This window comes from Pygocentrus nattereri, chromosome 30, assembly GCF_015220715.1.
Source record: "Pygocentrus nattereri isolate fPygNat1 chromosome 30, fPygNat1.pri, whole genome shotgun sequence".
Taxonomy (NCBI): Eukaryota; Metazoa; Chordata; class Actinopteri; order Characiformes; family Serrasalmidae; genus Pygocentrus; species Pygocentrus nattereri.
Genome location: NC_051240.1, coordinates 11,760,904 through 11,777,868, shown reverse-complemented (window position 1 = coordinate 11,777,868; position 16,965 = coordinate 11,760,904). Strand labels below are relative to the sequence as shown.

At 39.9% G+C, this 16,965-nt stretch overlaps 1 protein-coding gene across 1 annotated transcript; it reads right to left on the bottom strand.

Annotated features, from left to right (window-relative positions):
- Positions 1-3,364: 3,364 nt before the first annotated feature.
- vps16 (vacuolar protein sorting 16 homolog) lies at positions 3,365-16,895 on the bottom strand. The gene is made up of 22 exons (XM_017702166.2): positions 16,650-16,895; positions 16,037-16,125; positions 14,793-14,884; positions 14,503-14,631; positions 13,937-14,081; positions 13,036-13,151; positions 12,747-12,869; positions 12,548-12,603; positions 10,803-10,987; positions 10,629-10,705; positions 9,887-10,018; positions 9,591-9,754; positions 8,992-9,100; positions 8,767-8,901; positions 8,363-8,471; positions 8,038-8,135; positions 7,834-7,938; positions 7,655-7,732; positions 7,363-7,532; positions 5,831-5,927; positions 5,629-5,732; positions 3,365-3,952 (listed from the first exon to the last, which is right to left on the bottom strand). Exons 1-22 carry the CDS (start codon positions 16,697-16,699, stop codon positions 3,808-3,810), a joined length of 2,508 nt encoding a protein of 835 aa, XP_017557655.1. The 5' UTR covers positions 16,700-16,895; the 3' UTR covers positions 3,365-3,807.
- Between the last annotated feature and the right edge of the window lie 70 nt (positions 16,896-16,965).

The window sequence follows — 16,965 nt, the reverse complement described above, 5'->3', positions numbered from 1 at the left end:
TTCGCTCCACTTTACCTTCGTCGGTGTGATCGACCCTCGCTGTCCAGTCCGTGTCTAATCGCTCTAATCTGCTCGGTGTTTGCTTTCAAGTGCATGAAATTCGCAGCGTTTGGACTTCTGACCGAGCGAGTGAGAGCAGCGCCCTCTGGAGGCGGTGCGATAAAAAAACAGACTGTAGAGGCAGAACCTAAAACACCACATTTAGCGTGTCCAGCCTCTCTTTATTGCAGCTTTTACTTCTTTCCGAAGACTTACTTTAAGTTTTTCAGATCTGCAGGGATGTACCCCACGGGAAAAACAGAGGCGTAAAATTCAGGTCCAGAAAGTAAAAGTCCTTCCCAGGATATATATATATATATTGATATTGATATATATATATATATATATATATATATATATATATATATATATATATATATTGACCTAGTCATTCTTAATAATGAGGACGTTTTCCATAATTATGACTTGGCAGTATCTCACAATAATGACCTACTGTAATTATGTAATTGTACTGTAATTATGTACTGTAATTATGACTTACAATCTTGCCATTACGATTTAGAATCTCTTAATATTGGCTTACTTTTCAAAACTATGACTCCATATCTCCTTTATGAGAAGATTTTCTCATCATTGTGCGATAGTGGGTAATTATTGTGAGATATTGAGTCATAATTGTGAGAAACGTTCTCATTATTGTGAGATCCATCCATCCATCCATCCATTTTCTAAGCCGCTTCTCCGTCAGGGTCGCGGGGGATTATTGTGAGATGCTAAGTCATAATTATGGAATCCCTTTGTATTATTATAACTAACTAAATCGCTTTGCATGGTTTTTTCCCAGAGGCGTAAAATTGAGGTCCAGAAAGTAAAAAACTTTCCCCGGATTTTGTTCCAACTGCCTGGACAGCTCTTCTGGTGGCTCGATCTAACTAGAGAAGCCAGGCCGTTGGAACTACACACTCTTGGAGCCCCTAAACTGTAGTGTTTCTGTTTCAACAGATCAATTTCATCTTCATTAAGGGTTTGAGGATGAGACGATCTGCATGTTCTGGAAGATCCGAAAACAACACTAACATGTAGTGCATGACTGGGAAAAACTACAGATATTAACTAAAATAAGACGCATTGTGGGCAGTTTAGTCCCTTAACAGGGAATTTCTGCATTACTTACATCTTGACCATTTAGGTCATTCAGAAAGGTTTGATATGAATTGTTCAACTCCAGCGAAACCTACTGACTTACCAAAAAATGTCTGAAATGTTTAATATGTACAGGTGCTGGTCAACGAATTAGAATAATTTGAAATAGTGCAATCATGAAATTCTTTGAATGCATTTTTTGTGCAGAAAGCAAATCAGGTGTTCACCGCACCTGTCCTACTCGTTAGACTAATCACAGAACTCGTTACCTGTAGAAAATTTGCTCAGCTGAGCTTTCCAAAAGGCCCATTTAGGCCATTTAACTGTGACACTGTTGTTTTATTGAATTAGAATAATGGAGAAACCGTTTCATTGAATTAGAATAATTTTTATTATAATTACAATCATCACTTTCTCAGTATTTTGTGGCTGCCCCCTTGGCTTGTATGACTGCCTGAAGTATCCGCGGCATCGATTTGACCAGCTTGTCGCAAGTTTCCGCACTCACAGCTTCCCAGGCAGTGGCGATGTTCTGCTTCAGTTGGTCCAGCGTAGTAGGCTTTCTGTCGCGAATTTTCCGCTTGACGATGGCCCAAAGGTTTTCAATGACATTGAGGTCAGGCGAGTTGGCCGGCCATGCCAAAACTTCAAGCTGTTTTTTAGTGAACCAATCTTTGGTCGACTTTGCCGCATGAGCCGGTGCAAGATCCTGTTGAAATATGAAGTCTTCTTCGCCGAACTGTTCCTCAACAGTCGGAATCAGGAACGTTTCCAGAATATCTTGATATACGGCAGCATTGACAGTCTTCTTGAGGAAGCAGAGTTTCCCTACACCTCGAGCGGACATGCATCCCCAGACCATAACGCTCTGGGGAAACTTGACAGATCTTTTCACGCACTCGTGGTTGTAGGTTTCGCCACCACGACGCCAGACACGAGGACCTTGGTCACCGAAGGAGATGCAGAAGCGTGATTCGTCACTGAAGACCACTTTCTGCCAGTCTTCAGCAGTCCACTCGCTGTGTTCTTTGGCCCACTTCAGCCGTTTCTCCATTTGTTTCTTGTTCAGCATCGGTTTTACTGCTGGAACGCGAGATTTGAAGCCGAGTTCGCGCAGACGACGGTAAGTGGTTGATCTGGAGACGTCAGCGCCGGTCTGCTTGTTCCACAAGTCGGTGAGCTCGGAAGTGGACTTGAACCGGTTGCTGACTGCGATCTTTCTCAGCTGCTTGTTGTCGCGAGCAGAAGTTTTTCGGACGCCGGAACAGTTGGTGCGCTTGCTGCAGTTTTTCTTGAGAGCTTTGCAGACGGAAGACTGGCTGATGCCGAGCTGCTCAGCAATTTTAGTTTGGGTCAAGCCTTGTTGGCGAAGGGCTTGAATTTGAGCCACTATTCCGGTTGAGAGGTCGCGCTGCTTACCCATGATTGATTTTACAACTTAGAAATTCTACTCAACCCTGACTTTATACTGCACAGTGAACACTCTTCACAGAAAACAAAAATTCGAGCATTTATTCTAATTCAATGAAACGGTTTCTCCATTATTCTAATTCAATAAAACAACAGTGTCACAGTTAAATGGCCTAAATGGGCCTTTTGGAAAGCTCAGCTGAGCAAATTTTCTACAGGTAACGAGTTCTGTGATTAGTCTAGCGAGTAGGACAGGTGCGGTGAACACCTGATTTGCTTTCTGCACAAAAATGCATTCAAAGAATTTCATGATTGCACTATTTCAAATTATTCTAATTCGTTGACCAGCACCTGTACTTGTCTTACTGAATGTAATTACACCAAATGTTTCATAAATGCTGACAGATGCCTGAGACATTGTTTTCCTATCATTCTGAGGTAAGATTTTGGCCTAAAATGTACTTTAAAACCCATTCATGATGGAGAGGTACATGCAGCACAACAAAGCCTAATGTATCACTATTTTACCCTTAACATTAAATAGGAAACTCAGAAGACCCATGCAGGTTCACTGATTGTTCTATACGCTATACAGTAAATATAACCGCTCGATTTGATTCATACACATCACAACCACTGTTCCCTGTCACCACCACTGTAAAGAAATCTGAGTGAACCATTTCACATCAAACCATTCTGAAAGACTTTGCATCTCAACACTGATTTATGCAGAAAATTTGAGAAGTTAGATCAGGAAAATAGATCAGGAAACCTAGAGTTCCTGGAGAACCTGGAGGGAGACACACTCAACTCAATGATCACAGGTGATGTTTAGTTATACAGTTACTTGCACACTGTGTTTCAAGTTACAAACATAAAGGCTTAAGAAGGCAGAAAATTAATTTATGCAAACAGGAATACAGTATGATTCAGTTTAGTGTCACAAACAGGCGAAGCTCAAGACAGAATAATTACAAAAGTAAGAAAAAAGAGCATTACGGAAGAAGAAAGCACAGACGGAAGTCACATTTCATTAGTTTTCCTTCTTACTTTCATTTTTCCTACTCCCTACATAATCCATAAACATTTCCTTGCATCGTCCTCCCTCAAACACAGTTCATTATGAATCTTCATTGAGGGCTATCCCCCAGAACCTGCTGTCAGCTGCAGTTACACTGGATTTTGGGATGGGGGGGTTGTCGCCATTTGGCAGCAGCTGCAGACAAAATGCAATACAACATGCAGTGGAGGAGTTCACTTTTTGGCCGCGGTGGCTTTAGCACGGTTAAGGCGTTCTACCAGTGCTCGGTCTGTGCTGGGGGAACAGCGAGATAGAACTGTGCTTATCTCTCCATCGTTCCGCCTTTCAATAGCCGCATCCGCTGCTCCTTCCAGGTCCCTAGAGAGAGGGGAGAGAGAGAGAGAAATAAAAAGCTGGTCTAGTCTTTAATTCAACAAGGCCACACAGTGCTGCTAATGCAAAGCTCCACTCAGCTTTTTTGGTCTTTGTTGGTTCCCCCAGTCTAGCTAAGTTATCGTTACTCTGAATAAACACCAGGGGTCGGTCTCACAAAGCAGGATTTCTTGCTTAGCCAGGTCAATCTAAACTTGGATTTTCAGCTTCACTTTTTTTTTTTTTTTACAATAACTTTTTAATGAAATGCCCTGCCATGCAACTTATGTTGCTCAACTTTTGGACCTGAAGTAGACACAGTCATTAGCTATTAATTTGATGTATGGCACACACAAAAATAAGACATTCAAAAGAATGACAACCACTTAGTCTACATTCACATTACCAGGTTGAAGTGGCACAAATTAGATTTTTTTTTTGCCTTAATGCAAGTCATCGTCTCGCTCTAATAATGAAGCTGAGAGCCGATCGGTGTTAATTATCTTCTCAGCTTAGCTCTGCTCATTAGTTTGTGCTGATGATGCATGTGATGCATTCACATGACATTACTGAGTATGATGTGCGCATGCGGCTCAGTTCAGGACGCCGGTTCGTTCACATTAATGACAGATTTGAATCACTTACCTAAACGAAGGTGAACCATCCTGTCAGAGAGATCGGATTAGAGCAAAAAATCTTCAATCTTTGTGAAATTCGCAGTGCCAGTTACATGAAAAACATCACTGTTTACCTTGACACTCATGTAGCATGAAAATACATCATGCTACGTAACTGTCAAGAATGCAAAGCACAAATTATTCCTAAAACCTTTAATGGAAGTGGCGGCAGTGCTGCTTTAGTCTTTTTGCTGTTATAAATGCTTTTATCTTCACACGTTTACATTCTATGATTTATTTTTCCTGTTTTGGAAAAAAACAAACAAAAAAAATCCTCTCCACGTTTCACACGGTTGGCTGCCGGTCATAAACGTCATGCTTCCATGTACATATGCATGAGGATTACTCATAGTTTGAGTATCTAAACTTGAGAAATGTCTTAACCACCGTTGTAAAATGAGTTTATTTTAGGTTTCATTTTTCCCCCACTATGTTAAATTCGGCAAAGTCATAGTAACTGCTCAGTAGAATGTGCAGTGTGTTCTCTGTAGAGCATGTGCAACTTATTTTTTACTTAGAAAAATAACAATCGGGTCATTTGACCAAGGGTGCCTAAACTTTTAAATATGCATGTCACAAATCACTTTTCAACATATATATCGTGAAACAAGGAACAGCTGCATGTATGATAAAAGACAGACTAATTAGTCCAGTTTCACTGGATTTAGAGCAGCGCAGAAGGTGAAACAAGTAAAATCGCTGTAGCCATTTGATGAATTTTTTTGTGGCACTACTGGTGCCTTTTATCTGTATAAATGTTAGAAAAAATAAGGTATGTACAATTTTTCATGAAAATGTTTTCAAGCATTGTGATATTCTTGTCATAGGGACCACCCTCAGATGTAAATAACACGCACATCTATGCACCAGTCAAGCTACACGTGTGTTTCCACTCAGAGCAATTATTTACCTGATTTAAAAAAAAAAAAAAGAAAAAAAAGGCCATCAACCGACTTGGCTATAACGTAATCGAACAAACACACCAACACAAACCAACTCTCTCACCCTACTGCCAGGTGGGCTTTGACCTTCTGCTCAGGAGTCACTCTGGACACATACTTCTTGGCTTCATATTTGTTGTGGTGTTTGACGCAAATTTCAACAAAGGGCTGCAAACAGACACAGACAGAAAATAGAAAAATAAAAAATTAAGGGTCAGTGTATTTGTTAGTGGTGTGGGTTAGAAAGTCCATATCTGCATATTTACCAGATAGCCAATTGGTGATTTTTTGCTTTTGGCAAACTTCTCTATCTCCTCCCAGTCCTCCTTCTCAGCGAGCGCAGTGAGTTTCAGCCACCAGTACCTGGAAAAAAAACATCAACATTACTTAAACATACTTCTACAAATATAAACAAACACACACACACACACACACACAGACACACACACACACACACACACACTAAAGAGACCAATAAAAAGTCTACTCAAATAAGACATTTAATTTCGTGGTTCAGTTCCTTTCGAGGTGTTTTGTGGACATTTTTAAGGTTGTGTTCCACACTAAATTTAATGACGCAGGGATGGAAATGCAAATGGTAATCATATTACCTTTTTAGCTAGTGCTAGTCAGGCATTCCCCTGCCTTTCACATATGTGTCAGCCCCTATAACCTGTATATTGTCGTTGTCAGAACAAAACTTTGTATGTCCATTTTTTTTCTTTTTTACTTTTTAATATCTGAAAATGTTGGCTGCCTTTAGAATGTCTTTGTAATTATTCAATTAATGCACCATAAGAAATGCTTTAGAATGCCTCAAAAAATCTTGTACTATTAACATACATTTGAAGTTTCCATACATACAGTACTGTAAAAATCAGAGACAACTTTTCATTGATTTAGTTTTGGAGTAAAATGGCCATTGTTTTTTAAATCAACAGAAAAAAGGTAAACATACAATTTAAAAAAAGTGTATTTAATATGTTCACACTTTGCTTTTACTACAGCTTCTATTCTTTTCAGAAGACTCATTTTCAGTTTTCAAAGAAAACAGCAGAGATATTTCACACCTCCAAAGTTCAATCTGAAAAGTTGGTTACTTTTTCTGCTTCTGATGATCCAAGTTATCGCAAACAATTCAATGATGCATGGGCTCTGGGGTGGTCAGTCCATTGTTCGGAGAACACCAGCAGCTTTGTTTGATTTGTCTGCTTCATTTTCTCAGTCTCTCTTCTTCACAGCTACACATCCTTTCAGACTCACAGTGCTGAGTTGTTTTCACAGTGGAAGGATGGACAGAAACACCTGTGGATTTTTTTTCACATCTGTCCCAAGAGTAGAACTTAAATTTCTTCTCTCTCTCAATGATGAAAGCTTTAAATATTGATTATGTGATGGTGACAGTTTTGGTGGTCTTTCAGGTCATGCATGGTTTTCAGGAGTCTTGTTTTCTCTGTATCTTTTAAGTTTTATTAAACTCTTTTTTTTTCCCCCACTTCTCTTTTTATTGTCTCTTTTCATATGCAAGGGAGCCCTCTTATATCTTATATTCTTAGAAATAACTTAATGACCATTTTATCTACAAACTAAAATGAAAGGTATATTTTGAGTTTTGTACAGTGCTGTACATACATATACTACATGTCAAAAGCTTAAAATCACTTGCCACATTTCATAAAATGCAAGTAATGTTGAGATGTTTAATTCAGTATTTCAGGTACTTCAGGAACAACAAGCAGTTATTACACTGTATCTGAATGGTAGGGTATGTGAATCAGGATACATTTCTATGATGTACCTCTTGTCAGGCACTCTGAAGTCTTTATACAGCTGTTCAGCATGCTTGTGCAGGCCGACAGCCAGTAGGGTGCGGATGGTGTCATGTAGGGAGAAGCCCACCAGTGATTCACCCTTCTCCTCTTCCAGCTTTTTCTGGAAACGTAGCAGACGCATCTCCTCTTCTGTAGCCTGAGAGAGTGAGAGAAAAATGAATTCATTTAGTTTGGATATAGAACACGTAATGCACTAGAATGTCTCTGCTGGGTGAAGGGGACAACCATGTAAAGGATAAATGGATTTATATTTCTCACCTTGGCAGCGAATTCATTCTTGGCCTTGTTGTACTCATCCACAGCACTTTGTAAATGACCTATTTGGGCCTCCAACCTCTGTCAAAAACACCCACAAAAGTAACCTCAATTTAGTTTTAAAAAAGATTCAATACTAAACATATATTAATGTGTTTTGAGAATCTCATATGGATTCTTACCTTTTCTTTATAGCTAGCTTTCACATAGAAATTTCCAAGTTCTTGATGATCATCGTCTTGATTGAAGAGATCTTTCAGCGTGTCCTGTTCCTGATGTTTACAAAACTGAAATCGACAAAGAGAGCAAAGACATTAAATAAAAGATCACATGACTTTGTCTAAACCGTCTCTGCTAAACAGTAACACCAATTGCAAAGTATGTACCTGTCTATAGAGACTGAGTGCCACAGGCTGGTTCCTCAGAGTCATGAAGAAGTCTCCCCTGTTCATCTCATTCTTTAGGTATGTTACCACGGTATAGACTGAGGATACAGGAGAGAATACTGGCTTCATTTAGAAGCTGCGTATGAGCATAGTAGGTCGATGTGTGGATATGAACAGACCTCACAAACTGATCAAGTTTGCTTGTGTGCTTTAGTGCTATTATGGCATGTAATTGAGATAAAATTTGTAATTAGGCATTAGGAAGCTGAAAGATGATTCTCCACGTTGTTGTGTTTGTTCTTTGTGTGTGCATGTATGTGTGTACCCAGGTCTGTGTCTCCGCTCTCAATGGCTTTGCTGAGTGCTAACTGGCTCCTCTTCATCTTCAGCAGCAGAGGAACTTGCTCCCCAGAGCGAGGTTCAAACTCCAGCAACTGAGGGAGAGGGAGGGAGGGAGAGAGAGAGAGAGAGATCTTCACCTGAGGTCTGAGTGATATTTGTCAGCATGTCTCAATATTTGGTTTGGATAGCCCCCTATAGATTATCTTCAGATGATCAAAAAGATGATTCTTTGCAGTAATAGAGTGAGAAAGATGGTTAGGTTCAGGACCTGGATTAGGTTCTGAGTTGGCGTTAAGGTTATGCTTCATTTACATCAGGGTGGAGCCGGGCGATTATACATTTAGTCCCTCATTTATTTCTACGTTACAAATACTGTTGTGTGAGTACCTTTATAGCAAGTTCAGTGCGGCCGCACTCGTAGGCCTTAGTCGCAATCTCCGAGTATGAGATCCCAGCAGCTTCACCCAGCTTCAAACTTATGGCTCTTGCAATGACCTCATCAGCCTCCTCTTTCTGCTGTACCTACAAACACACACACCAGACAGTTATACACAGGCACACGTCTCTGAACATACACACAGTAACTGTATGGATCTCTCTCTCTCCCTGTACCTTGCAGCAGGCCCAGTGTTTGAGTACTCGACTCACTCCCTGGTACTCTGGAGTCTTCAGATAGCGACAGATTTCAATGGCAAGAGGATACAGTTTACGATACACTAACCTGTGAAAGAGAGAAGGAGACAGAGAGAACTGTGAACACAATCTTCTACGAGAATACGGCTGTAATAATTCTCCCATAGACATTTTCACAAGAAATGATAAGAATGTAAGTCTTTTATGGCTTCTTTGCTTCAGAAACTAGTTAACTACTTTCAAATGCTTTAAACAGTACTTTATTTCTAAGTTACTGGCTGACACAGTACTTAAGTCTTGTTTTTCAGTATATTACCTTCAAATCAATGGTTAAGTACATACCCAAAATGAAACCTAACCAACAATGTCCACTGCATACAGTACTTTATTTTTTCCTCCCCCTCAGTGCTATTTAATTCCATTTTATTTACTCGTGAATATGTCTGTCTTAATGTGAGCTGTTGGACAAATTCCTTGTAAATTATATCTTAATCAGCCAGTAAAACTAATTATGATTCTGAAAGTTTATGGGGACATATTCATAATGATAAGAGCCAAACTGACAGGCCTTGTCTCACCGGTCTATGAGCACTTGGACAGTCATCTGCTTGAACTGAGTATGAGTCAGAGGGATACCCACAGTGTAGTCTCTCACAGCGTTTAACACACGCAAGTCCCGACACATGCTGACAAATGGCTCTGGAGGGAAATTACTCAGGAAACACTTCCCGAAAGAGGCTGCCTGCGCATGCGCATGCACACGCACGCACACACACACGCACACACACACACACACACAGAAAGAGAGAGAAAGGTGAGATAAATAGCTAAGTGGCAGAAGAGGCAGAGAGTCCTGATCACACAGGTGACTCACCCTCAGGAGTGTTTTTTGGGTTTCTGCCTCAAGCTCATGTCCTGCTGCCTCCACACACTGCTTCACCGCCTCTCCCAGCAAATTCTGCTCTTTAATCTCCCTCAGATACTCGTCTGCCTTCTGACTCTCTTTCTACAAATGTACACAAATATTTTACAGACAGACACAGAGACAGTAACCTCTTTAGTAATGTAGGATGAGTTACAGCAGCAAGAACAAAACTATTCAAATCTATATTACCAAAATGAAACTTACAGAATTCACAAGGTACGCAAAAACACTGATAAGGCATAACATTATGACCACCTCATTGCTTCCAATCATTGTCCATTTTATCAGCTCCACTTACTGTAGGTGCACTTTGTAGTTTTACAGTTACAGACTGTAGTCCATCTGTTTCTCTGATACATAATTAGCCCTATTTTACCCTGTTCTTCAGTGGTCAGGACCCCCATGGACCCTCATACAGCAAGTACTATTAAGGTGATCACCCACCCAAATTGAAAGATTGCAAACAGTTACATGGCAGTTATATGGCTTAAAGAACTCGTTAATAAAAGTTTAAATACTGAATAAATAATGAAGTATGACCCATACTGCCAGCACACAACATAATATATACATGACCTCTTAACAGACACAACATTCAACTGGAAGAAAATATTTCCAAGAAAAAAAATTTCAGGCATTTATCATGACTACACCTGGGCAGACCTGCAAGGAGTTTTCACCACAGTCTCACCTCATATTCTTTGTGCGCCTCCAGCAGCAGAGCTCCTGGAGCCATGGAGGCTATTTTAAAGATCTCCTCACAGGAAGCTACCAAACAATGAAAATATATGTCAGTATCACCCTTGATAAGTCATCACTACAGCAGATAATCATCACTAGCTATCGTATGTATCTCTGTTCTAACCTGGCACCTCCTGCAACAGTTCATGGTGTGTGCCATTGATGATTCTAACCCCGTCCAGCTCCGGCACCAAAATTGAAACGCCTTCAAGGTGATATGAGATTGTATTTTTACACTCTCCTGCCACCAAGATGTGTCCATCCCACATGATCACCACTGAGGGCTGCTGACTCTTAGGCCTGCGACACCTGGACAGAAAATTGGGAATATAGTTTAGGTACCAACTGAAATGGTATGAAGGTATAAAATGTCGGTCAGAGGCAAAAAAAAAAGTAACACATACATTTAATTGCTTAATCACCATTTAAAAGCTTAAAATCAAATAAAAATTATTATTTCAAAAGTTGTGTAATAAAGAGAAATCAGCCTACCATGACCCAATTTACACATCATTTACATGAAGCCAGCCCTAATTCATGCAGATGTTTCAGCATGGCCAATAAAACAACAGCATTCAGACTCAGGCTGAGTCTGATGTAGAGCACCCCTACTCACTTTACTTTCTAGTTTTAGAATTATGACATAAAATAAAAATGTGAAACAAACAAAACATCTTTAATAACATAAGTTGGTAAAGTCATGTGATTGTGTAATGAGACTATTTTCCTAAAATAACATTTAAATGCTGTATTACTACAGTATAAGAGATGCTTCTGCACTAGAGTTAGTAGGATAAAACCAAAGGAAAATGTAATCTGTCCTTAAAAGGCACAGGAAACAGGTGCAGAATGTCTTTACCAATGTGCATAAATACATTTTGGCTTAGTAGTTTAACAATCACACATATTTCTACCAGATGTGTTTTACTGTACAAATATACCAAAGAAGAAACTGATGAATTACAAAACTGTAATTTAACCGTTCGCAATGGTAATAAATAAGAGTCAATAATTTTAGTAACATAAAAGCAATCTGGCTGCAGATGTAATAAGCAAGTCATGTGCAACTTCACAGGTTTCAAATAATTAGCAGGAAGCTGTAGATTATTTTAAACATAAGCAAGTACATGTCACATATAAAGCAAGCAATGAGATTGAATTTCACCATTTGCTGGGTGAAAAATATTAGCGTATGAATGTGAAAATGTTTGCACTTCCTGTTTTCGCTATATTTAACCTATTTATTCCTTTCTTACAAATAGCTAATAAATATTCTATATATTAAATAAAGCTGAGCCTTATCTTCAGGTAAGATAGTTTTCAAACCGCTTCGATATCTGTGACAGCAACTATACACAAAAATCCTGCTTGTTCTGAATTATTGTGGAGGAAAATTAAATCTGTATTTTTGTATTTCACAAAATTAACATGAAAAGTTCAACCCGTTACAGCAGTTTTCACTGCTAAAATTCATTTTCCTTCTAAGCGGGATCAATACTTATTAATACTAATACTTTATTTTGTTTATATCTGTGTGCTTTAATATTTACTTTCACTTGCAACTTTTCCAGCACCAGTGCTACCTCCTCAAAATGTTTATACATGGCCCTGTTATTTATCATCTAAATCTTCTTTTCATTCCTCAAACTCTTGAAATGTTGACTGGAACACCTTAAAATGAATAATATGTTTAAATCTAATTTACATCTACATTGTTTTGTTTATAAATGACAAAATTCATTCAAAAGCTTTGTACTAGTTGTGTGTGTATACATATTCATTTATAACAACAGCTCATGTGGAAACTTGCATGAGAAGAAACACCTACAAGCTACATTAAAAGATAAAAACAAATATGAGTCAACTTACCAGGCCATCTGTTTGGGTGGATTTCTGACTTTGGTCTCCACTTCACTGAGTTTTTCCTGCACACATGAAGTCAGTCACACTGTAATTTTAGCCACAAAAGACTCAAACACTACAAACAACAACAACAATTGCCAGCCATGCCAAATCAAGAACTCGCAGAGCAAGATTTCTATATTAATTTTCTGTTTTCCTCACGGACCTTCAGGTTGGCAGTACCCATCCACAAGTGGCCAGAGTCTGTAAACAGGGCCAGGTACTTATAGCTGAATGACACACACATGTGCACTATACTGGTAGCCTGTGGTGAAAGACCTGGAGGGCTCTGAAACAAAGATAAAGGTTGTGAGCATGCAAAGTCACTTTCTGCACATATTCTTTGATATAATAATTAACATTTAAAGTTACTCACCACATAGCACTTCTGTGTTTGTATTTATTCAATATAAAACTATGTGTGATTATAAGGTGTGTTTGTAGTAGCTCCTCACCACAGCAGTGCAGGCGGTGTAGTCCAGAATAAAGAGATCAGCACCAGTAGCCACCAGCACTTTACTCTGTCTGTCCTGGGTAAGCACCGCCCAGCAAGTAGGTGCCCCCTGGAGGCCTGTATTGCGAACACAAACAAACAAAACAGGGCAGTTGATTCGAAACCAAAAACAAAAATGCAAGAGAAGTGAGACATAGCAAACAGGCCTAAGCCTACTGACACCAATATTGGGAATTGCTGACGGATTGAGTTTATTTTGATGGCTAAAGAGTTAAATGATTTCAAATGTCAGAAAATGCACAATCTGGGACTTTAAGATTCCTAATATTTTATCTGGGTTCAGAACATTCTATATCAGCACAAAGCACAATCCTTTCTTTCACTGCTGTCATGCTGATGAAACAGCCTTTGATGCACAGAATCTCTTTCCTCATAAAATATGAGCATTGGCTTAACTGACTGATGTTGTGGTACCATTAAAGTTGTTAAAAACTAAGACAATTCCAAATATTCCATTCTATCAATAGTGGGTTACAGTAACAGTAGCCTGTAAGAATATTTTGTGTAATATTGTATTAACACAATAAGCTTTAGCTATTTTATTATTTGAGCACTATTTACAGGCTGAAGCAAAAGCCTGTGTGTGCTCATTATGTCCAGTTTAAGTAGGCCTTTCTGTTGTGTGACCATATTACTTGCCATATTGAAGCAAGTTACTGTAGAAAGGTACCACAAATCTTGACAAAGAGGCTCCTTAGCCTGAAGGTGGACCACAGCCTCTTAAGCAACATTTGTGTCACCTTTCTCTTAGATGTGCTTAAAACACTTAAATGTTTAATACAGTTCAGCAATTAAAGACAGCTGGATGGAGAAAATGACTGAGTCACTGACAGCATACTCACCTGGCACCTCAGGTAACCTCCGCAGTTTCAGGTCATCAATGTTTGTTGCCAGGGTGAAGCGGGACGCTCCCGTCACTATGGCAACTCCAGTTCCATAGGGAGAATGGAAAACTTTGGCTTCCACAACTTGACTCTGTCCCACTTCCTGTTAAGATGAGCATCATCACAGTGAGATCATAGAGCAGGGGCATCAAAATCATTTTACATATTGGGTGACATACACAGACTTCAAGTGGACCATGCCAAAGTGCAAATGTGACTACACCTGTTCATTTGTTCACAATGAATTAATGCATATTTAAATCTGTAGGTCTCAGTCTTCAATAATAAATCAGATATACTCCTACTTTGTTGGAATGAAAACTTGCAGCCACACCGGCCATTACGGATAAGTTTGGACATCCTAGTGTAAAGCCTTCCCAGTAGGGTACAGGATGCTACTGCAGGAAAGGGGGTACAAACTCCCTGCTTTCACAAGAGTAGGTGTCTATAAACTTTCCAATATGTAGAGCATGTGGCCCAGAGAAAATGGAATACTGTACATGTATGTGTATGTGCACTCTTACATTGCCCATGCTGAAATGTCTTTTGAAGTTGCCAAAAAGATCATAAATAAGAACAGTGCCATCTTCCTGAATACATAGCAGATCATCACACACAGTCCAACCCAGCTGCTTCACCACACCACTCTTCCACTGCAGAGAGAGAGAGAGAGAGAGAGAGAGAGAGAGAGAGAGAGAGAGAGAGAGAGAGAGAGAGAGATACGTTAACAATAAATGTCTCTGTAAATAGACACATGTTAAAGCAGCAAAACTGTCCACAACTGCTAAATAAGTGTATGTATATATGTGTTTACCGGAAAGCTGGCCATAGCCACTCCAGAAGAGGAATAGATCTCTAACTGAGGTCGGACACTGGGGGAGCGGCGCTGTGGTTCCTTCAGCAGAGCTAAGACAAAACGAGTGTGCATTATACAAGTATACAAAGAAATACATTCACCATTAGAGAGGCACCGATTCAACTCCTTCATCTCCCAGTGCCTGATCTCAGGATATCAGGCAATCCAGAACGCTAATAAGATTATCATTTTAATGAGTCATCCTGTTACAATTCCAGAACATGTCTATTTTAGGAAATTTTGGTAATTACATACTGAGGCACACTGGACTACTACTTAACATTCAGCCACATGAGGCTACAAAGTCTAGCTGACCTCTGTAGACATCATGACTATCATTTTATTATCCTAAAAAGTCTGAAATAGTTAATCGCTGACAAAACTGGGGTGAAGCACAACAGAATCAGAAAAGCCCTCCTGCACGGGGCATTTATTCTGTGTTGTCGTACTTTATTAGGAGGGGCAACATGTCAAAAAATATAACATCACAAAACATCTAAACATTCCCTCCTCCACGTCCTGTATCCCTGGCCAGTGCGGTCACATAAAATACCATCAGAAACTATGAACACAATGAGTTCTATTCAGTATTTTCCAAATCCAAATTAAATTCAAATTAACAGGTCTAATTATGCTCTCTTTGTCATAGTTCTTCAAGTGATCGATGTAGTGATCTTCAAGTGTTCTTTAAGTACCAACATTATCCACAATATGCTTGGAAAAGCACACTGTAACATAAAGTGCAATTTATTATGAGAAGTATTGTCATACTCCCCAGGCCTACTTGCTCATGTACAGCAGCCAATCTGCTGCCATGCACAGTTTGCGTCAGCCATCCTTCAGCCCTGCATCAATGACTTCCAAAGAGTTGCTCTTGGCTGGGTATTTTTGAGTGGCAAACCTACAGTAATAACCCATGTATAGAGCAGCCCACGCGCTACCAGTTCAGTCTCACTCCTGTTCAGAGGATGGTCCATCACCCAGAAAACATCTGGTCAACACTCATCCTGCGTTTAGAATGAATGATGATGGATGATGAACAGAGTTGAGGGTGGCTGACAAACTGTGCATTACAACAGATAAGCTACAGCCTGTAACTGAACAACTATACAGCGGACCTATGAGGCTGGTGGAGCCTATGAGGTGAAATAGAATGGGAGTAATGTCACTTCAGGACCCCAATCAGGAACATGTCAACTTACCTATGGGACCACCATAGGGAGCTGCAGCCACTAAACACTCCCTGAGACCATCCTTCAGATTCCAGCCCATCTCATACAGCTCAATCTTCCTATTTATGGCAAGAAAATGTGTGGAAATGAAGCATTTATTATGCAGCATGGAATTCAAAGGTTACAACTATTCATGTCCTAAACAACCACGTCTGTAAGCAGTCAAAACAGTTCCTCCTTCACTGCCAGTCACATGACTCTCTTGAGGCTTCAGCTCTTCATTCGCTTGCATAATATCTCAGGGTTGCCAACTGCTAACACTACAATATTTTAAAATGTGTACATTTCTATGATTATACATGTATATTTTACTGAAAGTAGTGAATTATGGTTTATTTGAGCTATTTTACGTTACCTCGTCAGGCAGCAGCTAACGAGGCTCAAGTTGGCTTCCTATTCAGCCGCTTCTTGCTCGAATTTTCCCGTTCCACCTTAAATGGCGTAACAATTTCATTCGGGCGCCCCAGGTTTGTATCGATATGCTGTACCATTTAAGGTGGAACGGTAAAATTCGAACAAGAAGCCGACGAATAAGAAGGTGACTTGAGTTTCTTTGCTATTGGAGGCTATGGCCTGCTGGTACCTGTAGAAAGCCTCTCCGAGGGGATTCCAGTTAGCCGTGACAAACGCCATGGCTCTCCTTGTGCACTGACCGTCAGGGGCAGCTTTTTACGGGGTTCTCCGGTCAGTTAATGCAGGTACGTTATTATGAACGCTTTCCAGATGTGATGTTCATTTTCTTGTCCCTCCCCTGCGCTTCTTCGTCTTGTTTTGTATTTGAGGTGGACGCAGTAACAGAGCACATGTTTTTGCGCCCTCTACCCGCTTCAGGAGGAACTGCTCTGTGGCCACATGGTGGCGCTGTTTGTCCGCCTGGAGAAAAGCAGGGCATGCCTTTA